Source organism: Lagopus leucura, unplaced genomic scaffold (assembly GCF_019238085.1).
Source record: "Lagopus leucura isolate 7727_CA_CO unplaced genomic scaffold, USGS_WTPT01 Super-Scaffold_100038, whole genome shotgun sequence".
NCBI lineage: Eukaryota > Metazoa > Chordata > Aves > Galliformes > Phasianidae > Lagopus > Lagopus leucura.
Window position 1 is genome coordinate 3,653,851 of NW_024962287.1, and position 25,161 is coordinate 3,679,011.

General features: G+C 47.5%; 1 protein-coding gene across 1 annotated transcript; it reads right to left on the reverse strand.

Annotated features, from left to right (window-relative positions):
* Window positions 1-525: 525 nt before the first annotated feature.
* MTMR9 (myotubularin related protein 9) lies at window positions 526-24,432 on the reverse strand. The gene is made up of 10 exons (XM_042883481.1): window positions 24,178-24,432; window positions 20,944-21,052; window positions 20,443-20,568; window positions 11,695-11,868; window positions 9,504-9,721; window positions 7,805-7,966; window positions 5,795-5,936; window positions 3,280-3,500; window positions 1,723-1,874; window positions 526-851 (listed from the first exon to the last, which is right to left on the reverse strand). Exons 1-10 carry the CDS (start codon window positions 24,360-24,362, stop codon window positions 526-528), a joined length of 1,815 nt encoding a protein of 604 aa, XP_042739415.1. The 5' UTR covers window positions 24,363-24,432.
* Between the last annotated feature and the right edge of the window lie 729 nt (window positions 24,433-25,161).

Below are 25,161 nucleotides of genomic sequence, written 5' to 3' on the forward strand. Positions count from 1 at the left end.
TTTGGACTGGTTGGTCTTGTAGTTAGATTATAACCTTTCTAGGAAACTAAGGAACTAAGCTGCCCTAACTACTTGAGGAGAAAAGGTGCTCTCAGATAGAATGCCTTTAACCCATCTATACATAACTTTGTCTTTTAATCCCACAAAGAATGTTTAGAAAGTTCAGCAAAAATAAAATAAAAAAGATCAAAGTCCAAAATAAATCTGTAACATTTCATCTCTTGGCCCATCATGGTCATCCATACAGCTGGGTGGAGGTAAGAGTTCCAGCTTTTGCTGACACTGCACAAGTAAGAGACAAGAAAGCTGCCAGGAGAGGAAACTATGCCCAGTTGTACCTTCTGTAAACAAAAGAAAATTCCCTCCCAAAAAGCAGGGAGGTACACTGTGTGAAGTGAAGGTTTCAGAGGTGGAGGACTGAGGGTCAGCTGTACCAGAGGACTCTGCAATACATGCACTTTCCACTTTTAATCTTTAAACTAAATGGAACTGGAAAAGAAAGACCTGAGGCAAAGCCCTGGCAGCTCATGGGTTCTCCTGCACCTCGTCTACCTCATCCACCTCATCCACCTCATCCACCTCATCCACCTCATCCACCTTGTCCACCTTGTCCACCTCGTCCACCTCGTCCACCTTGTCCACCTCATCCACCTTGTCCACCTCATCCACCTTGTCCACCTCGTCCACCTTGTCCACCTTGTCCATCCTGTCCTCCGTTTCTGTCTGCATTATCTGCTTCCTCATTGAATTAACCTTGTCCTGAAGAAACCTGTTGTAGTCTATAATCCTCTTCATTTCTTCCTCGGCTTCATCTAGGTATCTGGAAGGCCTGTTCCATCGCAGGAATATACCTGAAAGCCCAGAGACAGAAAAAGTCACAAGGATTTCTTGTAGTCAGAGGTGGAACTGCTATTCACATTCAATCAGCTCTCAAGTAACATGCATATAGTTGACATATTTTTTCTTACTCTCTTCCCTAAATAGCACTTAGCAATACTGAACCTGCTATATGTTCATCATTCTATTAAGGTTAAAAAATTTGCCTTCCTTTTTTTCTCATACTAAAATGTCCATGTTCAGTCTCTGGCCTGCCACAACAGCCTGCTTACTTCATTGTCGTTAACTTTTTAGCAGACACAGAATCATAGAATGACCTGGGTTGCAAAGGCCCACAGTGCTCATCCAGTTCCAACCCCCTGCCACATGCAGGGTCTCCAACCAGCAGCCCAGGCTGCCCAGAGCCACATCCAGCCTGGCCTTGAATGCCTGCAAGGATGGGGCATCCACAGCCTCCTTGGGCAACCTGTGCCAGTGCCTCACTACCCATAGGTCAGAGAAAGTTTCTTCAACAGATGACGTAGTGCACAGATTATCCACCTATTGGCCAGGATAAAAGAGGAAAAGGTCTTGCTCATGCAGAATAAAGAAAGTCTGGGGCTTACAGAACTTGCCATAGATAAGGCTGCATCACTGCAAAGATACTGTGCTAACAAGTTAAATGGTACTGAGAAGGTCCAGTGTGACCCCTGCCAAAAACTAGCATGTTGCTAAACCTCATGAGGCAGCATTATGCTTCTGGGTAAACTACGTTCCAAACATATTTTGGAACAGATTTCAAAGGGAGTGAGAACGTTAACAGCTGAGACAGACTAAGCATGGAGCAGAGACAACAGAAGCAGATGCTTCACTAGTAGCCACAAAATACATATGAGCTTGGTTTACCTTCCCAGAGCTGCAGGCTCTGTGGGGCCACAGAGGGCCAGATGACAAGGCTGTTGGCCTCAAAAAGAGGATTCTGGAAATTTTTCAGCTCTTCAGGCTGGTTCACCCAGGACCACAGGGACATAGTCTTCTGCTGCAGCTTCAGTTTAGACCTAGCAAACCCAAAGGACCAAATTAGCTTTCAGTTTTAAACTAAGAATCACAGAATCCTTAGAGTTAGAAGGGATCTTTAAAGGTCATCTAGTTAACTCTCCTGTAGTGAATAGGGACACACATAGATCAGGTTGCCCAGGGCTTGATCCACAAGAAGACAACTCATTTTGCTTTGTCAGATTAGAGTGCCACAGGCTTTCCCATGTACTACTAGCTCAGACAAAGTAATGGATCAACAATTCAAGCTCATCCCTTCAGTACCACTCATCAGCACGGCACCAGCTTGGTAGAAACCTAAAAGCAGTTTACTCAAATGCTGTCTCCCCAGCTCTTCTTTGTCATTGCCAATTTGGGTGGAAGTTAGCTGCCTTCTTCTTTCCAGATGTCAGTCACCTACCCCAAAAACAGTTTGCCTGCCAATTTTGAAAAGGACTCAGTCTTGTTAAGATTGAGTCATGAGGAACGATGGTAGGTCAACATCAAGTGCAATTCCAGGTGTTGGGCTTAAGGCAGAATTAGTGCAATGGATATGGCCCATTAGATCCCTCTGGTGGCAGGAAGCATCAGAGCACAGAAAGAAACATCTTTTCCTGGGTCAAACCCACCACCTAGAGTTAAACAAGGGTTTCTAGTCATGGGATTCTAGCAGATCTCATCCTGTTGAGCTGTCACCCCTGGGATGTTTGCCATCCCCACGAATACTTCAGGCAGCACAACCTTAACACTGGACTTCAAACATGCTTGCGATCACAGGTGGATGTACTCAGACATGGCAGAGGTTATTACACCTAACATTCATATTCTTTCAAATTTCATTTGATTGGCTTTAAACCCGACTTAGTTGTGCAGTCTGACCAGTTCAGCAGCCCTGCAGAAGACAGGAATCTCTTCTAAGCAAAGGTTACTTTCAGGGCTGAGAGGTTTCGAAAGGCTTCACCCCGCCTTTATTTGTATTTGTATTTATGTGTACGATCAGCACTATTTCTTCCCTCTGTTCCTTCAGAGGTCTTCAGGCATGGTTTTACTGGACTCAGGAGGCCTGAAAACAGACAGGTTTAAGATAAAAACAGGAAATGAAACCACTGGCAGCTGCCAACTGTCCTGTGGGGCTCCTACCCCTCCTGAACTCCAGTAGTGCTGCTCAGTGCATGCCCAGAGCTGCCCCACTGGTACAGCACAGCATCAGAAGCTGAGCAGGATTCAGTGCTGAATGTTGGCCTGCTCAAGTGCCTGAGAGAAGGAGAAGCCCCCTAGCACTGCAGCACACCATGCAACAGCAACAAGAGAAACTCACCTGTGTCCAGAAAGAACAAACCATCACCCTCACTTTTTTCCAAATCAAGCAACATTTTTACCAGACACAACCTGATATTTAAGGGGTTCAGAGCAAGCAATCTCACCAACCTTTCGTTTTCATTGTTTCCCAGGAAAGTCCCAAATTGTGAAGCATAGGCGTGCTCAAAGAGTGTAACAAGGAAGTGTTCATTGAATTCAAAAGAGCAAGGAAACTGATGGAGGATTTGCCATACACAGTCCAAAAAGAGAAGAAACACTGGGGCCTCCAATTTCTGCTTGCTATTTGAGTAGGCTGATTGGGCGCAGCGCTGCTGAAAAGGGTGACCAGCCTATAAGGAAAAATCAGAGCATCACAAAGAGCAACGGAATGCGAGTACCACAGAATCACAGAATGGCTTGGGCTGAAAAGGCTCATAATGCTCATCCAGTTCCAACCCCCTGCTGTGTGCAGGTCGCCAACCAGCAGCCCAGGCTGCCCAGAGCCACATCCAGCCTGGCCTTGAATGCCTGCAGGGATGGGGCATCCACAGCCTCCTTGGGCAACCTGTGCCAGTGCCTCACCACCCTCTGGGGGAAAAACTTCCTCCTCATATCTAACCTAAACCTCCCCTGTCTCAGCTTAAGACCATTCCCCCTTGTCCTATCACTATCCACCCTTGTAAATAGGAAGACTTTCTACAGGTACATTGGCCAGAAGAGGCAGGTCAAAGCTCGTGTGCCTCCTTTGGTAAATGTAAAGGGAGAACCGGCTTCAATGGATGAAGAAATGGCTGAGGTACTGAATGAGTTCTTTGCCTCGGTCTTCACTGGTGGCCAGGATTCCAGTATTTCTCACGTCCCTGAGCCCTGCATCCCTAAACCTCTGGGTGGGGACCAGGGCAGTAAATCCCCCCCACTGTAAGGGCAGAACAAGTCCGAGACCACCTCATGAGACTGAATGCGTACAGGTCTATGGGCTGGATGGCTGCATCCCAGGGTTCTGAAGGAGCTGGCTGAGGTGGTTGCCGAGCTGCTCTCCATCACATTTGAAAAGTCGTGGCTGTCAGGTGAGATCCTGGGTGACTGGAGGAAGGGTGACATCACTCCCATTTACAAGAAAGGGAGCAAGGAGGACTTGGGGAACTACAGGCCAGTGAGTCTCATCTCTGTGCCTGGGAAGATGATGGAACAGATCCTCCTGGATGACATGCTTGATCATATGAGGGATGAGCGTGTGATCTGAGACAGCTGGCATGGCTTCACCAGGGGAAGGTCATGCTTAACCAATCTGGTGGCCTTCAGTGATGGAGTGACGGCATCGGTGGACAAGGGAAAGGCGACTGATGTCACTTACCTGGACTTGGGCAAGGCCTTTGACACGGTCCCCCACCACATCCTTATCTCCAAATTGGAGGGATGTGGATTTGATGGGTGGACCACTTGAGGGATAAGAAACTGGCAGAAAGGGCTGCAGACAGAGGGTGGTCATCAATGGCTCTGTGTCCAGGTGGAGGCTGGTAATGAGCAGCGTCCCCCAGGGCTCTGTCTTGGGACCGGTGCTCTGTAACATCTTCATCAATAACATCAACTATGGAATCGAGTGCATCCTCAGAAAGTTTGCTGACGACACCAAGCTGAGTGGTGCGGTTGACATCGTGGAAGGAAGGGATGCCATGCAGATGGACCTCGAGAGGCTGGAAAGGTGGGCCTGGGTGAACCTGATGAGGTTCAACACAGCAAAGTGCAGAGTTTGGCACTTGGGCTGGAGGAATCCCAGGCATCCGTACAGACTGGAAGGAGCGGTCCTTGAGAGCAGCCCTGTGGGGAAGGAGCTGGGGGTCCTGATGGATGAAAAGCTTAACATGAGCCAGCAGTGCGCTCTTGCTGCTCGGAAAGCAAATGGTGTCCTGGGCTCCATCAGCAGAGGGGTGGCTAGCAGGGACAGGGAGGTGATTGTCCCCCTCTACTCTGCTCTTGTGAGGCCTCATCTGAAGTACTGTGTCCAGGTCTGGAGCCCCCAGTACAAGAAAGACAGGGAGCTGTTGGAGAGGGTGCAGAGGAACCACAAAGATGATCAGGGGGCTGGAGCAGCTCCCCAGTGAAGACAGGCTGAGGGAGCTGGGCTTGTTCAGCCTGGAGAAAAGAAGGCTGCGGGGTGACCTCATTGCAGCCTTTCAGTACCTAAAGGGAGCCTACAAACAGGAGGGGAATCAACTCTCTGAAAGGGTAGATAACAGCAGGACGAGGGGAAATGGTTTTAATTTGAGGGAGGGAAGATTTAGGTTGGATGTCAGGGGGAAGTTCTTTATTATGAGGGTGGTGAGGTGCTGGAACAGCTGCCCAGAGAGGCTGTGGATGCCCCGTCCATCCCTGGAGGCGTTCAAGGTCAGGTTGGATGGGGCCCTGGGCAGCCTGGGCTGGTATGAGATGTGGAGGTTGGTGGCCCTGTCTGTGGCAGGGAGGTTGGAGCTTCATGATCCTTGAGGTCCCTTCCAATCCTGGCAATTCTGTGATTCTGCTTCTTCAGACAAGGACTGTTTGTTCACACATGTACACCAAGGTGTAACCTGTTTACTGCCTCTCAGGCCATTTCCCAATGCAAATGCCAAGAGAACAGATTGACATTTTATCCACCAGGACTTACCTGTAGCCACTCCCTGACAAGAAGAGATTCAAAGCCTTGTATGGTCCTGCAGTCTGGATCCAAGATAATCTGTGCCAGAGAAGTTACCTGGAGTGTTGAATCAGTTCCTTCAGTCCCATGAACCAACACTGATGCACCTTCCCTGTGAGAAAGATGGAAGGGAATAACAGTATGAATGTGCAGAACACATCCCATAAACACACCCCAGTGGATGCCAACACATTAGACTTTGCTCATCATTTCTGGTTTTGCTAAGTACTCTGAAATGCTCCCATACCCTCTGAAGATGGATCATCTTCCCAAGTGTTCTGTAAAACAGTACTGTGAGATTCTTGCTCACACCTGCACCTTAACTGGTGTTTCCTGAAAGAGAAGCAAGCCAGTTCAGGAGAAAGAAGGAAGAAAGACAGAGCTTGGTCTCCAGAAAGGGAGACAAATTGTTTGTCCTGAGCAAGAAAGCTTGTCTAAGAGCCAAGAACAAAGGCTTCCTGCTCACCAGCCAGCACAAGTGAAGCAGCAGAACATGAGGAGCAAAACATGTGGCAGTCTGGGACAGCAAGGTCTTGCACACTGCTAGGGGCTCACATGACCCACACCCCAGGACATCTGATTCCCTCCCCTCTTCCTCCATCCCAGGCCATATTTGGATATACTTCCAGAACCAAATTTAAGTACTCATGAAGGAAAGACTGGATGGTATTAAATGGCACTTATACCCCTTAACTCCTCCCAGGCCTTGAACTGATGTCTCAATTCTGCTAGCATCATTACATAGAAAGGAGATTCATGGCAGGCTGTACTTGTTTCTCTGCAGATACCCAAGTATAGCAGCAAAGCTTGGGTAAAACAGCTCCATCTGAGAAGCAAGGAACCCTGCAGATAGATGTTTCTGAATTGAAAAGCAGTAATAAATCCATACCTTAAACATTGCAACATCTTTGTTTACAGTCCTAAACCTAAAATAAACCCAGTGCTTCAACAGTTCAGATGATCTTCAGATATTTTCTCTGCTCCTCCCCCAGACAGAGGCAGAGGCCCCTTCACTGCCAAGCACAACTGCAGAAGTCAATCACCAAGCCTATGCTCTCATCAAAGTGGAGCACATGGGGATAACAGTTTTACATTTCATCTCTTCTGCCCCAGAAAGATGTTCCAGCCATTCCCTCCCTGGAGCCAACATAACTGAGCCACTTTTATCAGCTCAGCTGCCATCACCAGCCTCCAAGCGAGGCAGGCAAGGCATCAGATTGGTGCTGGCACGTCAGAACTCCAGGCAAACAGAAAAAAGGAGAGGTTAAAAATGACAAAACCGTCTGCTCTCCCAAGAAGCCAGAGGAGTTTCATCACTGATTTTTCTGAATGTACACAAGGGGAAAGAATTACAGATAAAGCCATTGATTTGAGAGCCATCCTTTCCTGGCACAGCCTATAACTAAACAGATACCATCAGCGCTTTTAGAAGGCACAGTAGCTCATATTTCAATGCAGTAATGCTATTCTACCAATGAGGCTGCATTTCAGCTTTGCTTGTGTAACTGTGTAATGTTCCCAAGCTGCTACGAAACGCAAGGGGTTCTTCAGCCTTGAGAAAGGCCTTCTCCTTCCAGGGCCACAAAAAGACTGCATTTACACCCCTACATTTGGTTTTAAATCCTGACACCTGACATTAAGCTTCTCTCTCAAGCTTGAGGACAAGTTAGTCAAGTTAGGAGCATTTATTAAAGAAACATTAGGTTAGAAGAGGTCACAAACACTTATAATGAATGAGCAAGATTGCTCAGATAGACTATGGGGATAAAGGTTGAGAGCTCTTTGCAATGGACCAATTCCCAGGGGAATAATAAAGCAATCCATTTCTCCTAGAAGCAGCCTGAAAGTGACCTGGGGTACTGGAAGCTTCCAGTTGAAAAAATGCTTAATACCTAAACAGGAAATAAATGTATTTAACAATTCTTCTAACCGGTGAATGAGAAACCTTAGGCTCTCTGAATAAGAAATGAAAAGCTTTACCTATCAATACACTGAGCAGCTAGGCAAGCTGCAGTGAGTATCTCCTTGATGTAAGTCATCCAGTTGGAAGCTTCCAGTTTACTGAGCCAGCGGTCCATGTTGTGTGACTGGTCATTGCAAGCTTCTACGAGTTTGATGAGGCTTTCCTGCAGAATATTAAACCTTTGGGAAGAGCAAAATATTGAAAATATTAGCAGTAATGCAGAAAAACAGACAAGACACACATTGATCTCAGAATTACTGATACCAAAATGAAGCACTGAGAGTTATGCAGTTACATGAGGAAGGATGACCCCAGAGATGCCATGTCGTTATTCAGAGCCTGCTTTCACCAGGAATCCAGAGCTGTGGCTAGTTGCCAGCAGAACACCACTGTCTGGACAGAAGTTGTCTCTTCCATTTCAAAACAAATTGCTTTGTGGGGTATTACAACAGAGCTCAGATCCGAGCTCTGCCTGCATTCAGCCATACCTACACTTTATATGCAAAGTGCTTCAGCAGCCTTGTTACCAAATACACGTGTTGCTGCAGTCTGGCATGGACATTAGCAAGCATGAGCCAAGCTTCAAGTGTTTTGTTTCCTATTATCCTAGCTGCTTTAACCTGCAGAGCTGCAATAAGTAACCCAAAAGCCATTCATCACATAAGTCCCACTGCAACTCACAACTCTAAGCCAGACTCAGCTTCGCAATGTGGGACCACACGAAGATGAGTTTGGCTAAGTTAATAAGGTAGAAGGTGAAAAGGACAGGGAGAGGGAATGCATTTTGTTTCACTTTTGCAGTTGTTGTAGTGCATCCTCAAGATCTGGAAAGCTGGCATTCTGCACGCAGTGGTAAAGTGAGCTGCTTCTCTGGCCCTACGTCACAACATGCCATCAAACTACAAATGGATCAGATGTCACTTCACACTGACTCCAGCACGTGCTCAGGGTAACAAAGGATGCAGCCAGTAGACCAGACCTCAAAAAGCTTAAAAAACCTTACAAGAAATGCAGAGAGAGGAATGAATAAACCTGATGCCTACCATCTACCTGCAAAGTAACCAACGTCAAGCTCAATTCCACACAGTTTTGAGAAGCAAAACTTAATAGTTCAAAGTAGAGGATAAGAAAATCCTATTAGCTCCTCAGAATCTGGCCTACACAGCAAGGAAGAAGAGTAACTGACTTCCAACAGATCCAGCAACATTACTGCATGCCCATATAGAAAGTCTCCCCAAAACCAAGGCTTAGGAGCAGTTGAACAAAGTCAGATCAAAGGTCTGTTTACTCCAGTAACTTGTCTCCACATAGCCAATAAAATATTAAATTTCCAGAGAAAAGTACTGGATACAAAGTTGTGACAGCCACGCTCAAGTCCTCACCTGTAGCAGTTCTCTAGCAAAGGACTTCTTCATTCCTGTGCACTGCAAAGAGGAAAGCTGGATTGCAACTATGGATGATCAGAAACATAGATGGCACAGGGAGATTGCAAAATATCTGAAACCTGCAACTGCAGCAAACTGTTCAAAACAAGCAACTCAGCACAGCTCTCCAAAGCCAAAAACCTTCATTTTGCTAGAATGCAACCTTACTGACAACAATCAAGATGCACAGCCATGTCTTACAGAAGACAATTATTCCATGGAGCTGGCATGGCTCTGCCAACACAACCCTACAAAGCCCAGTGCAAAAGAGGGCCTGTGTGATCTCACCCACCTCTCAATGCACCTGTGAATCCTCCTCCACTGGGGATAATACACTTCTTGTTCAAAGCCTCCTCCTTTGGCCCTGGCCTGCTGGGCAGCATTCAGGGACCTCGTGTCAATGATGTACCCACGCTTCCCAGGACGAAGAGTGGCATTAACAAGTTTCTCATCTTCTTTACAGCGTCTCCCATTTGTACCTGTCAGAGGCTGGCTGCTTCGCATCATGACCTGTGGAGACAAGTAATCCCAAATTAGGAAACAAGAGTCTTAAGGCTCTCAACCTTTAGGAGCTTCTTACGTATCTGCTCAGAGAGGAAAATGCAAATGGAGCACTCCTGGATCTGCAGTTTTTCTGTGGTGTCCTTCCAATATTTGAGAAGAGCCTATAAACAGGAGGGGGAGCAGCTGTTTATGAGGGTGGATGGTGATAGGATAAGGGGGAATGGTTTTAAACTGAGACAGGGGGGATTTAGGTTGGATCTTAGGAGGAAGTTTTTCCCCCAGAGGGTGGTGAGGCACTGGAAACAGGTTGTCCAAGGAGGCTGTGGATGCCCCATCCCTGCAGGCATTCAAGGCCAGGCTGGATGTGGCTCTGGGCAGCCTGGGCTGCTGGTTGGTGACCTGCACACAGCAGGGGGTTGGAACTGGATGAGCACTGTGGGCCTTTGCAACCCAGGCCATTCCATGATTCAAACAGACCCCTCATCCCACTGCACTTCTTATATTTGCTTCAAGTTTGATCCACAACATCAGGACAATCAGAAAAATGTGCTTGTCTGCACTGTTTGATGCACAAAAACACTACCACACATTTCTCTGTTTCTCCTGTTTCCCCTTGTCCTGAATCTTCCATTCTTTCAAGTGCAGAGGCTGAGCTTATTCAAAAGTCATGCAATCATTTGGCAGAGCACCTCTTACGTTAGACTCCTCAGAGACCTAATCCCTTTAATTATTATTGCAGGGCCATCTTCACAAACTCCTGCTGACGATTCCTTCACAAACCAATGTTTTTAGGATCATCATTTTTAAAGTCTCTTTCCAAATCTGTGTGTCACTCGAGTCATCCAGCTGCTAAAGATGCAGGTAAGTTAGGAATAGTTCTACTCAGCAGCTGCACGAGTAAGCCCTGGTTCTACAGATCTATTAGCTGAGATTTTTCTTTCATAATTGCCTTTCAAACTAGAGTTCTGCTGCATGCCAACAGCTGAAGCATTTAAGAGGTGAGGGCAGCCAGTCAGCACCCCCAGCTGCACTGAGAGCCCAAAGCCAAGAGAGCAACACGACAGACAGCATTACTGTCACAAGTTCACGCACTGAGACAAATGCTGTTACACTCCTCACACCTGAAACATGAACAATTCAGACGGGTGACTGAACAAGTCTTCCTTCAACAGGTTTCATCCAAGCAGAGAAAGAGCTGAGTGTATGACTTAGGAAATTGGAGGCAAAAAAAAACCAACCACAAAAGTAGAGTAGTGCAGGATTAGATTAGGTGTCCTTACAAACCTTGTCCATGGGAAGTAAGAACACAGCATCTGACCCAGGAACCTGGATCAAGGATGCAAGCTGGGCACCCCAACATTCTATGAACTGAGTACATCAGCAAAATACAGAGAATTACTCAATGATTTCATAAAGTACATTTAATTATAACACATCAGTTCCTGGAGTCTGAGCAATAGCAGGATTTTGCTGCTCCTGAAACACATTATACTGAAAGGCTTGGAGAACAGATTGTTCTGATCACTCAACCAACAGTTACACAGCAGAAGCAGTGCTGGCTCCATGCACACTCGCTGTCACCACGATTCCACTGTGAGGAAGGCAGCCATCACCCAGAGACAGGACAATGTGGTTTCTGCCATCCTTTCAGTACGAAGCCTCTTGGCAGATAAAGCAAGTTAGGGTGCCAATTATGGCTTTACAAGCTCACAGCGCTAAGGGCAAGATGAGACAAGCTCATGCCATGTATGTGCCCCAACAAGCATATTAATAGCTACTTCTAAGATGGAGATTACTCATTCCATCACCCAGAAGCAGTTTCGAAGCTTAAAAATAAGTTGGAAAATAATATGAGAGAACGACTCATGAACTGCATTAAGTCTAGAGCACAAGTTGTTTGTCATTAAAGAAGGCTGACGAGATCTGAGCAGGTTTATATACCTCTATCAGGTACGAGCAACTAACCAAATGCAGCTTACCATGCCATTCTTCTTATGATAATAGCTGAGGACCGGGAAGCGACCGCCATGGCGATACGCTGCAACCTTCTGAAGTGTTTCATCATCGATGGATTTGGGGACAATAACCACTGGAGGGTAGGAAGGGCAGATGGAGAAGTCCTTATTGATGTAGCTGAGACGCCATTGATCTGTCTGGAAGAGATGAGCACATACAGGCATTGGGTCAGAACACACAGGTTGTTATTCCTACAGTAAGGCTTACTAAGGAAAAGGAGCTTCCACATCAGATACAGAAGGTATAACCCTGCCTACAGCCCTTCTAGCATCCACTTATAGAATTGCTGACTGATCCTTTCCTCCCCCAAAAAACCCCAACCTCCTGATGCTGTTTGCAACCATGCTGCAGCAGCCCCCAGAAGCTCATTACCCCAGCATGCTGGTCATCTCTTCTGCTGCCTGCGAAGCACTGAGATGACTGTGCTTCTTGAGGGGTGCAATTTGTTCAACAACAGCTCCTGATTTAGTTTTTCCATATCCTCAAACAGCACAAAATTCACCCATGTGGTCAGAAATATGTGGTTGTGGCTTTGAATTATTTCACAGGCACAGCAAGAAACATACCTGCAGTACACACTATGGTCTAAGTTACTAAGCAGGCAAATTCAGTCTTAGAGAGACAGTACAGCATCTCACTCCCAGAGTGACCTCAGAACAGGAATGTATAAACACCATTGTAACCATGGATTTCAATTAAAAAAAAATAAGGTACAAGTAACATATACTCAAACCTATAACTGTGCTGAGACTGGAGCTGCTAACACTTCAGTTCTCTGCTGCCCACAGGGCAAAGAAGGCCAAGAAAGGTAAAAACGTTCACCCATTTCAGGTGATGAAGCTGCTTTGAGGTTAAAATTGCCATTTCACACCTTTAGTCTGGGCTCTGCTTTATGTAAAGCCCTACAGCTCCTTCTCCAAAAGCACTTCCTAGAACCACCCCAGCATCTGAGCACAAAGTGAACTCCTATTACATAACTGTCCAGCTCCCAGCAGCCCACTGCTTGTGCAAGAACCTGCAGGCTGCCAGCATTCAGCCAGTGCTATTTCCAACAAGCAGCTGGCAGAACACGTGGGCTATCAGATACCTCGGGTCACACACGACAGTTGGCTCCATTTCAGGTAAAATCAAAGGTCAACAAGTGGTCTCACTGATGAGAGGCTCTCATTGAAGTCCAGGCTGGATGCTGCCCTACCTGAAGCCTTGGACAAACCCAGCCTGCATGCTCAGCCCAGCACTGACACCATCCTAGGACAGCAAAGCGTTGCAGGCTTTGACTAGAGGCAGACTTTCTATCTGTGATCATATGAAGAAAACTGATTCATAGAATCATAGAATGGCCTGGGTTGAAAAAGGCCTCAAAGATCATCTAATTGCAACCCCCCCCGCTACGTGCAGGGCCCCCAGCCATTAGATCAGGCTACCCAGAGCCACATCCAGCCTGGCCTTGAATGCCTTCAGGAAGGTCAGCTCTGAGCAGGAGGTCTCTCGTCCTCTTAGCTTCTCTCCACAGGCACGCTACCTCTTGCCTTACACCTCCTGACTGACACCCAGTCATACAAAGCTTCTTGCCCCACTCACTGGATCAATTTAGAAGTGTTTCCTTGCAAGGAGGCATTCCCACCAGATGAACAAGCTGATCCAATCCATGACATGGCTTCATCATCAACAGATACAATGCGAGGGATGCGGGGCCCAAGGGGCAGCAAAACTGTCTTTTGGAGGCAGACTAAGAAAGATGCTGGAAAATGCAACTGTGTGTATTATCAAGGACAGCAACTGCTAACTGGGTTCAGTTCATTTAGCTCAAGACAGCTTCTTTGAATATCTACACTAAGGAGTAAAGTCTTTCCCAGATGCCAAAGTTAAACTGCCTCTGGCAAACGCATCACAGGAAGAGATGAAAAATGCCTTGATTGCATATGAGAGGCTGACCAGTGACAGCTCATGCTTTTGGTGCATCAAAAAGGATGTTTTTAGAGCTCGTTGGGGTGCCTGTGTCAAATTACAGCACATTTGAGATGACCATCCACAACTTATTTACAATGGAAAATAATATGCATGGACATAGAAAGGAACTGACAAATATTTTACTGTCACATAGGATGCAGGGAAGGCAGAATCAAAACTCTGCAGTACACTTTCGGAGAGACTGGCTGTCACTGATATCCCCAGCATGACAGGGAGCGAAAGCAGCAACCTGATTTATCTCCACTGGTAACTTCACTCTGTCCACAACTGCCTCTCCTCACCATTTATAACACAAGACAGATACTGTTATGTTATCCAGTTGTAATCTATATGGCAAGGAAGAGGAGAATGGCAGCAATTAGCACTATTTGCCTTCTGCAGCATGGCTACTTCTGCAGAGATCCAGTTACCCCCTGCAGAGCTGTCAAAGCTTACTCCAGCATGAACTTATCCCATCAAGGGATCTGTGCTTGAAGAAGCCTCAAAACCAAATTCCACTTAAGGCTGGAAGTGCAAAGGATTATGGAATGAGCACAAAAAGGGAAGAGAAGACTCCAAAGGAAGAAAGGTAGTCAGTGTTAGTGCGAGATTCTCACATTTCTACTTTGTTTGTCTCAGTACTTTTTAGAGATAGCAACTTTCAAATGTTACTGGAAGGCTAGAGCAATAGTTATCCTTCCTCCCAAAAGCTTATCATTGCTAGAAGAGGTCACTGGCAACAAAAGAATATGAAGTAATTTGGGCTCTGCTAATAAGACTTAGAAGAGCACTAGAAGCCTACATGGAGCTAGAAGAACCCTGCAAAGCAGCAATAGGAGTCCCTACCAGGAACAGGCAGATGGCTGCAAGCCCTGCAACAGTTTGTGCAGAGATGGGAAGGGTAACAACAGATGCCAAGATTGATCCTTGTCTGACAGAAGTAAAATCTACACTGATGCAAAGTGAGCCAGAAAATTCAGTTACCCATAATAAACTCCAGGACGGTAAATAAAAGCTGTCCAGGATCCTAAGAGCTTTAGAGCTTCTCCTCCATCTGGACTGTCACAAGTCCATGGGACTGGATGGGCTGCACCCTCGGGTGCTGAGGGAGCTGGTGGGGGTGATTGCTGAGCCCCTCTCTGCCATCTATCAGTGCTCCTGGTTAACTGGTGAGGTCCCAGAGGATTGGAGGCTTGCTGATGTGACTCCCATCTTCAAGAAGGGCTGTAAGGAGGATCCGGGGAACTACAGGCCTGTTAGCCTGACCTTGGTACCAGGGAAAGTTATGGAGCAAATCATCTTGGATGAGATTGCACGGCATGTGCATGGTGTCCAGGGGATCAGGCCCAGCCAGCATGGGTGTGTGAAAGGCAGGTCGTGCTTGACCAACCTCATCTCCTTCTACGACTGGGTGACCAGTCTGGTAGATGAGGGAAAGGCTGCTGATGTAGTCTACCTAGACTTCAGCAAAGCCTTTGACACAGTCTCTCACAGGCTTCTTCTGGGGAAACTGGCTGCCCGTGGCCTGGACAGGTCTACCCTTCTTTGGGTAAGGAACTGGCTGAGGGCCGTGCCCAGCGGGTTGTGGTGAATGAAGTCCAGCTGGAGACCTGTTTCAAGTGGTGTCCCCCAGGGCTCGGTACTGGGGCCCATCTTGTTTAATATCTTTATTGATGACCTAGATGAGGGCATTGAGTGCACCCTCAGTAAGTTTGCAGATGACACCAAGCTGGGAGGTGGTGTGGATCTGCCTGAGGGCAGGGAGGCCCTACAGAGGGATTTAGACAGGCTGGACCACTGGGCTGAGGTGAATGGGATGAGGTTCAACAAGGCCAAGTGTCGGGTTCTGCACTTTGGCCACAACAACCCCATGCAGCATTACAGGCTTGCGGATGAGTGTGAAGAAGAGAAGGACCTGGGGGTGTTGGTTGATGCTCAGCTGAACATGAGCCAACAGTGTGCCCAGGTGGCCAAGAGGGCCAACGGCATCCTGGCCTGCATTAGAAATGGTGTGGCCAGCAGGAGCAGGGAGGTGATCATCCCCTGTACTCAGCACTGGTGAGGCTGCACCTCAAGTACTGTGTTCAGTTTTGGGCTCCTCACTGCAGGAAAGATGTTGAGGTCCTGGAGCGTCTGCAGAGAAGGGCAACAAAACTGGTGAGGGGTCTGGAGCACAAGTCTTATGAGGAGTGGCTGAGGGAGCTGGGATTGTTCAGCCTGGAGAAGAGGAGGCTCAGGGAAGACCTCATTGCATTGTACAACCTCCTGAAGGGAGGTTGTGGCAAAGGGGGATTTGGCCTCTTCTCCCAGGCAATGAGCAGGACACAGGGCAATGGGCACAAGTTGTATCACAGGAGGTTTAGGTTGGACATAAGGAAGAACTTTTTCTCTCAGAGGGTGGTCAGGCACTGCAATGGCTGCCCAGGGAGGTGGTGGAGTCGCCGTCCCTGGCAGCGTTCAAGAGGCGCCTGGACGACGTGCTGCGTGATATGGTTTAGTGCTGGTGGTGGCAATGGTGATGGGGAGACGGTTGGACTGGATGATCTTATAGGTCATTTCCAACCTTGTGATTCTAAGCTCTTTTCTACAGTCACTAAGGAAAAAAAGAACCCAATTTGGTGACAATGACATACTCTTGTGTTGATTACATCGTTCATGTACCAACTTTTCAGGGCTTTTTCATTTAACTTTAAGAGGAAGCTGCATTTTCAGAGATACAGTTCACAATATGCTGCAGTTCTACAAGTGAGCAGAAGGGAAGCCCCTGTCCATCTCCATCTATGAACTCTCCTCTGATCACTCAGCCAATTGGAAAAATCCAGTTGGGTATTCTAATCCCATTCAGCCACTCACTGCCCTCGACTCCCCTCACACATTTCTCTCTAGAGTCTCATCTGTGAAGCCCCATCTGGAATACTGTGTCCAAGTGTGGAGCCCGCAGTACAAAAAAGACAGGGAGCTGTTGGAGAGGGTCCAGAGGAGGGCCACGAGGATGACCAGGGGACTGGAGCACCTCCCCTATGAGGACAGGCTGAGGGAGCTGGGCTTGTTCAGCTTGCAGAAAAGAAGGCTGTGGGGTGACCTCATTGCAGCCTTTCAGTACCTAAAGGGAGCCTACAAACAGGAGGGGAATCAACTCTCTGAAAGGGTTGATAACTGCAGGACAAGGGGAAATGGTTTTAAGAGGGAAGGAAGATTGAGGTCGGACATCAGGGGGAAATTCTTTACCCAGAGAGTGGTGAGTTACTGGAACAGGCTGCTTAGAGAGGTTGTGGATGCCCCATCCTTGGAGATGTTCAAGGCCAGGTTGGATGGGGCCCTGGGCAGCCTGGGCTGGTATTAAACAGGGAGGTTGGTGGCCCTGCATGTGGCAGGGGGGTTGGAGCTTCATGATCCCTGAGGTCCCTTCCAACCCTGGCCATTCCATGATTCTGTGATCTGACAGCACAGCAGAGCCTGCAAGCACTCTGGACTTCCTGCTCTGCTCCTGTGACATTTATACAAAGCATCAGCCCAATACTTCTCTGACTAATTCTCAGCTGAACTACTTTGTCCATTTGTTGGGTGTAGCAGAATAGCTGCTCATGGGGTCAGTGCTTGATGAGAATCCTGCTGCCCTGTGCTGGAGATCATTCCTTAGAAAATAAATACCACATTCTGCAACATTCCCCAACAAATGACAGCACACTCAAATTAGTAAATCGCTCCGTTTTCTTCAGATCAAATGAAATCCTTTGTGGATTGAAGGCAAGAATGCGTGGCAGAGGAACAGCCTCCCAAATCCCAAACCTGAGCTAGAATGGGGAGTGCTGTCTGTCAAGGTCTGGAAGCAATGCTAGGTGAATCATATGATTCTATGAGAGATTCCATCAGACCAAAGCATCAGGAACCACACAGGCAAGTCTCAGTGTTGGGAGAACAACATCAGTCAAGATAAATAGACTGTTATTACACAGCAAAATATCACAGTAAAAAAAAAAGGCAACATATTATGTCATCTTTTTTAAATTCTAACTTGTATACTTTGCCATTTCAAGTGACTCAGAGCTTTAAAACTGTCCTGCAACAGACAATTGTTGAATGCACTGTTAGAACTAGCATGGCTGATCAGGTGCTGCCATACAGAGGAAGGGAAGGCACCACACATACAGATGGATAACATAAAAGAGAGGAAACAACCTCCTTAATTCCATTCTTTTGACTTAACAGAAAAAAAAACAATTGGTCACTTGTTGTAATCTCTCACAGAAGCTTACTTACAGAACAAGAAGTGTTTGCTCAACAGTATTTGCCTGTTGTTTAGGGAAAGCAAGTCAACTGAACATGGCTTTTGTCTCCATTTCTTTAAAAAATGGAAAGAAATGACAAAGTTTGGGGTTAAAAGCCAAGAATTAATCAACAACTATTAGAAATACTTCTTTGAAAGGAATGAATCATTGCCATTGAGACACAGCACTACAAAGTAATGAGGTTTTTAAATATAAGCCTTCCAAGAAGCATATGTTCAGAAAGCTGAGAGATCCACAAAAGAAGTTATCCGAGCACTTTTACCTCTCTATAAGAAAAAACAGTATACCAATAGGTGTGTGTTAGCAGCTGCATCTCTGTGCTGGAACATTCAGAAGTCAGCAGTGAGCCAATGCCTCAAATCTAAAAAGGTTTTCAAATACTCATAAAAAGGAAAGCATCCTCTCACTGAGCTCTGAGGTCTCCTGCTGCTGCCTTCCTGCTCTCACACATCCTCCCATCACACAGGACCTGCTTCTGTTCCCTTCCTTTTGATTCCCACTGAAATGCCTGCATGTTTCCTCTGCTGGGCTGGACATCTGCTTCTTAGCCTCCCAACAGGAGAGTGTTCTGATTATATGCTTGATTCACCCAACTGCGATTAAAACAAAAGCTGTGGTGCTGGTTATTGTAACAGATCAGCTTGCATGACTTCTGACAGCAGGTAAAGCTAGGACAAGTGACAGTACTCTAATTATGAGACTAAAAAAAGAAAGATCCCTGAACTCCCTTAATTTCCTAGTGATCTCACCACAGGAATCCAGCCAAGCTAATCAGATCCAGTTATTACTCAAACAGGAAGCAACAAATCCTGCAGACAAGCTGGACTGCAGATAAAAAAAACTAAATCAATATTCTTTGATGTTGTACTAATGGATGTAGGCTCAGAAAGCCAAGATGATGCAGCAAGCACACAATGTGAAACAGACTTGGAGCAGAGAGGCTAACCCAAGGCACTGTTAAAACAGACAGGGTGCAGCCATCTCCCACTGCATCAAACTCAGCATCCTAAAATGAAGAGATTCAATGTGAAATTCCACAAGAATTGAGGGCTGGAGCACCTCCCCAATGAACACAGGCTGAGGGAGCTGGGCTTGTTCAGCCTGGAGAAGAGAAGGCTGCGGGGTGACCTCATTGCAGCCTTCAGTACCTAAAGGGAGCCTACAAACAGGAGGGGAATCAACTCTCTGAAAGGGTAGATAACAGCAGGACAAGGGGAAATGGTTTTAAGTTGAGGGAGGAGAGATTTAGGTTGGATGTCAGGGGAAGTTCTTTACAGAGAGAGTGGTGAGGTGCTGGAACAGCTGCCCAGAGAGGCTGTGGATGCCCCGTCCATCCCTGGAGGTGTTCAAGGCCAGGTTGGATGGGGCCCTGGGCAGCCTGGGCTGCTCTGAAATGTGGAGGTTGGTGGCCCTGCGTGTGGCAGGGGGTTGGAGCTTCATGATCCTTGAGGTCCCTTCCAATCTGGGATATTCAGAGAATCTGTGAACAGTTGCTACCCCTCAGGTACCAAAATAACATCAACATGTGTTCATAGCACCTGGAAGAATGCAACTAGAAATCCTCTCCTCTGAACCCTCCCAGTATTTCTCCAGCATAAGCTAGAGCAAAGAGTATTTGGAATTGAGCATCGATATATCAACCTCAAAGCTAAGAAATTTGTACTAATTTTTAAAGATTCATTTGTAGATTTACTTGTTTAAAGATGTCTTGTTTCAGGTAAGAGGTTGACAAAGATTCACCCTTCTCCAGATGCAAAATTAACTCAAGCAAAACCATGCCAGAGATCCTGAATTAATTCTTACAACGAAGCAGCCATCTCCAAAGGACAGAAGATGTCTGTCTTCCCAGGCAGCGTTTACATGAGCCTCAGAACTCCATTTGTACAATGAAATCTGTACACCAGATGGTAATATTTAGCAGAAACAGAAATGCCTGATATTCAGAGAGAATACTGGAACAACACTCCTTTCCTATCCAGGCACTGGACAGCTATTAGAATCAGATTTTCAGACCAGACACTATAGGAGGAAAACTCTTCATAGAATCATAGAATGGCCTGGGTTGCAAAGGAGCACAATGCTCATCCAGTTCCAACCCCCTGCTGTGTGCAGGTCACCAACCAGCAGCCCAGGCTGCCCAGAGCCACATCCAGCCTGGCCTTGAATGCCTGCAGGGATGGGGCATCCACAGCCTCCTTGGGCAACCTGTTCCAGTGCCTCACCACCTTCTGGGGGAAAAACTTCCTCCTCATATCCAACCTAAACCTCCCCTGTCTCAGTTTAAAACCATTCCCCTTGTCCCATCACCATCCACCCTCACAAACAGCCGTTCCCCCTCCTGTTTATATTCCCTTCAAGTACTGGAAGGTCACAATGAGGTCCCCCCAGAGCCTTCTCTTCTCCAAGCTGTATTCAAGAACTACTTGTACAAGTATACCCGAGTGCCTGTGCAAGCCTTTAAATTCAACTTACCACTGAGTTGAGGACTTCAAACTCTTTCTCGGGCAGAAAAGCACTCCATCCATCTTCAACAATTTCAAACATGGGCCGGTAGAAGAACGGGTACATAAGAGTGACAGAATCCAACGTAGAAAGTGCCTGTGTGGGTGAGAGGAATAAACACGTGGCTAAGATTCAAACATTTTCCTCTAAAACACCACTTTCTGTATGTTTTTTCTCTAATACTGGTGATGAAAGCTTAATAAACTTAAGTGATCCAAAAGTACACAGCTGCCAAGCTTGAAATACAGTCACCTGGAGGGTAGTTTAGCAGTCATATAGCCAAGTATCACAAGAAAGCTGATAATCATCTAACCATAATAGGGGATTTGCCTGCATAGTAACCTTGTGCAAGCCATGATGTTTAACAGCACAATAAAGAAATGTCACGTAGGACACGTCCTGTTATCCCCTTACTTGAGAAGAGCTAAAGCAGAGGTCTGAAAATCCATGCTTACCATTATAAATTCTTACCTCAATAGAGCTAGCAATGTTCAGACACTCCTCCATTCCAGGAATATCCAGCTGAATAATTCGCAGATCTTTGCATTTTATAATGATGGTTCCCACTGAGCCCAGAAACCTAGAGCAAGACATGAAGAAAGAGCCTTTTCAGAACGTGAGGAAGTATTACAGCTTCTCCCACAAGACAAAATGCCATTAGCAGTAATTCCTGTACAACACATGCACTATCATCCTTCCAAAGTGTATATACATTCGGTAGCTTTCAAGCTGGACTCTGCTTTATTTCATCTGTGTGGTGTGGCATTACAGGATGGAGAAGACTTTCATCCCAACTTTGCTTTAAAATACAAAAGAAGGGGCACCTTCTGGTCTGATAAGACTGGAAGCATTCAGGGCCAGGTTGGATGGGGCTGTGAGCAACCCTAGTCTAGAGGGAGGTATCCCTGCCTATAGCAGGGGGTTGGAACTGGGTGATCTTAAAGGTTCCTTCCAACCCAAACCATTTCTATGGTTCCATGAAGTTCTCAGCCTCCTTAAAGTGATATGCTGAAACTTTAAGGACAGATGGAAACAAGTGAGCAGAATTTCATTTTTAAAACATTTCAGGCTGGCTATATTACATCCCTTAAACAAACAGGTTTGGTTTCGGAGAGCTCCACGGCACTGCAGGTATCTGTTCTGTGAACCTCAGAAGCTAAGCTCTTATCACAAGCATTTACAAAGCAAACCAGAAAAGCTCTATGCTGCAAAGTAAACACAGCACACAGACGCCCTCTCCAGTCTTCCTTGTGTATCTGAAAGCTGGGTGATGCCTGAGCAGAAAAGGAGTGGTTTTTCCCCCACTTAAAGTTGTCAGCAGCATTCACAGAAACAGCATAGATATCAGTTTGCAAAACAGAAGGCTAAGGAAGAGCAGCATAGTTTCCTCATTCACCAGAAGAGCGCTTCCAGCAGTGATGCAAGAAACAGAAGCAGAAGAGAACTGAAGGGCCAGGTTTCAGTCAGAGCACACACATACATACAGGGTCAGAGCTGTACTGCCCTAAAGGGAGACTGTTGCTAAGCTGTGGTTGCCTCACCTGGGTTATGAGAAATGCCTGTAATTTAGAAATTACTTCAGCTGAAAGGATCTCATCTATTTCTTCAGTGCCAAGGTCAGCACGCAGAACCTATTATGATTTTAGTACTGCTGAAGAAAGAACTAGAGGCATTTTGAGGTACTTCTGCATCTCCAACATAGCTGCTCTGTGCACAGCACTGCAAAAAGCACATGCAATTTCAGACTCTCAATGTGCAGAACCAGCAGAGCAGCACTCCCTTTCCCTGTTACTTTAAGGAAAAGCTCCATGTGAGATTACTTGAGACTGCTTCTCTTCTCAGTAACCCCATAAAAAGGACCTGTAAGGTCATATTAAGTTGCAGGAAAAACCACCAGAAGTTGAAGAGCATCCTGAGGGCTGGTAAGTAATGAAAACACTTTCAGACAGAATACAAACCATGAAAGTGGGAGGAGAGACAACAAACCTGACATGGTGTCAGGGCTGTAGTCACTAATAACCTGAGGCTGTGCCAAAGAGGAGATTCCTGCAATCCTTATTGGCTTGAAGAGCCTTCTTACTGCATTCCCTCAAGCACTGAGAAGAACATGCTCTCCCATCCTTTTGTATATGGACAATTACTCACACAAAGCCATTCTCAGGGAGGAAAGTATCCACTCCAGAGACCTTTTAACACTCCTTGTTACTTTGGTATTAACAACGTATTTTTTGGGTGAAACTCAAAAACCCCTTAGAGAAGAAAAGGCTCCATAAAGACCTCATTGTGGCCCTCCAGTAGCTGAAGGGAGTATAAACAGGAGGGGGACCAGCTGTTTATAAGGGTGAAGAGGGATGGGATAAGGGGGAATGGTCTTAAAGTGAGACAGAGGAGGTTTAGGTTGGATATGAGGAGGAAGTTTTTCCCCCAGAGGGTGGTGAGGCACTGGCACAGGTTGCCCAAGGAGGCTGTGGATGCCCCATCCCTGCAGGCATTCAAGGCCAGGCTGGATGTGGCTCTGGGCAGCCTGGGCTGCTGGTTGGCGACCTGCACACAGCAGGGGGTTGGAACTGGATGAGCACTGTGGGCCTTTGCAACCCAGGCCATTCTATGATTCTACGAAAAAGAAACAGAAGCTTCTTCATAATCATTTTATGAGACAGAGCTATAGCTGGTTTAGTAGCAGCAGCCACGAGGACAGGGCCAAACCTCCTTGATGACTGAGCAGTGCCAGATGGGAGCAGATTTCCTTAGGTTTCACTCTGTTCCTCTCCACCCTCAGGCCAGGAAACAGCATTTCTCAGAAACACTGGGAGAAATCAGAGCCAAAGGAACAAAGTTAACCAGTGCCAAGTCCTTTAGCCATTGTGAGAAAGCCTGATTTTTATAGCCACTGCTACTGGATCTTTCCTGCTTTTGTCAGAGAGGAAACCTATTTTTCCAGATTGCTTTAGAAGAGGAGAACAGAGGAGATTTATATTACCAAACTGACAAAAGGACAGCAGTGAAGCAGCACAGGATTATGGCCAGAAAGGGGTCTGTCACTCAACAGAACAAGAGAAGCACAGTGAAGAAACAGCACAGAACAGAAACAATGTGGAGAAGATTAATCCCCAAAGTTCCCGTGACAAAAGGAGATGGGCGAGGGTAAAGTGCCACTGCAGAGCCACAACACAGCTTCACCATACTGTCCCAGCAAGAAGCATCACAATGCTAAGTGCTAATAATTCCTGCAACAGCGGGGGGGAGAATCACAGAATAGCTTGGGTTGGAAGGGACCTCAAGGATCATGAAGCTCCAACCCCCCACCACATGCAGGGCCACCAACCTCCCCGTTTAATGCTAAACCAGGCTGCCCAGGGCCCCATCCAACCTTGAACACCTCCAGGGATGGACGGGGCATCCACAGCCTCTCTGGGCAGCTGTTCCAGCACCTCACCACTCTCATAGGAAAGAACCTGACTCCAACCTCAATCTTCCCTCACTCAACTTCAAACCATTTCCCCTTGTCCTGAAGTTACCAACCCTTTCAAACAGTTGGTTCCCCTCCTGTTGGTAGGCTCCCTTTAGGTACTGAAAGCTGCAATGAGGTCACCCCGCAGCCTTCTTTTCTGCAGGCTGAACAAGCCTGGAGAAACCAGAATGGAGCCCGCCGAACCCCGAGACAACCGCGCAGGAGGGCAGGGAGGCAGGCGGGAAGGCCCGCACCTTTTCTCAATGCAGTCGATATTGGAGTGCAGCAGCCACAACTCCTCCTCGTTATCCTGGCGCCGAGAGGAGAAGATGAGGTGGTGCCCTGTGAGGCACAGCGTTCCCTCCACGGTCGGGTGGAAGGGCCGGTGCAGGACGGCGTTGTCTGCCCGGGGAGTCTTGATCAGCTCGGCGAACTCCATGCTGGCAGGGAACGAAGGAAACCGAGAGCGCCGGGGCCGAGGGGGGCCAGGCCGCCGCCAGCACCCCCAGGCCGGCGGGAGGCGCCGAGCGGAGCGGAAGTGGAACGGGCGGATCGTCCGCCGCTAACGGGACGAGGCGGCGATCATGTGACGCACCGCTGACCAATAGCGGTCCGAGTGGGCGTGCTGGGGGGGAGGAACCCCGCCTCTATAGGAAGTGCTTCTCCTCATCAGTCCGGTGCACAACGCGCCCTGCCGCCGCGCGTTCCGAGGCACAGGGTGGGCATGGAGGCGCGGTGGGCGGGGCTGAGGAGGGCGTGGAGGAGTGCGCAAGGCGAACGGATGGGCTGTGACCAGTCCGCCCATCGCCCGCCCCGTGTTTGTAGAAGAACGGAATCATTCACGTAGAGAAAGACCGCTAAGATCCCCGAGTCCAACCCCAGCCCACCCCACCATGCCCACCGTGTCCCGCAATGCCACATCCGCACGGTTCTGAGCACCTCCTTGGACGGTGAGCCCACCACCTCCCTGCAGCTGTGCCGCTGCATCACCGCTCTTTAGGAGGAGAAATGTTTCGCGTCCTGTCGCCACCCCACCTCACCACACCTCCTTTCAGGAGCAGTGAGGTCTCCCTGAGCTCTTCAGCTCCAGACTGACCCATCCCAGCTCCCTCAAGCACTCCTCGTAACACTTGTGCTCCAGACCCCTCACAGCTCCATTGCCCTGCTCTGCACACGCTACAGGCCTCGATGTCTTTCTATAGTGAGGTGCCCAAATCTGAACACAGCCCTCGAGGTGC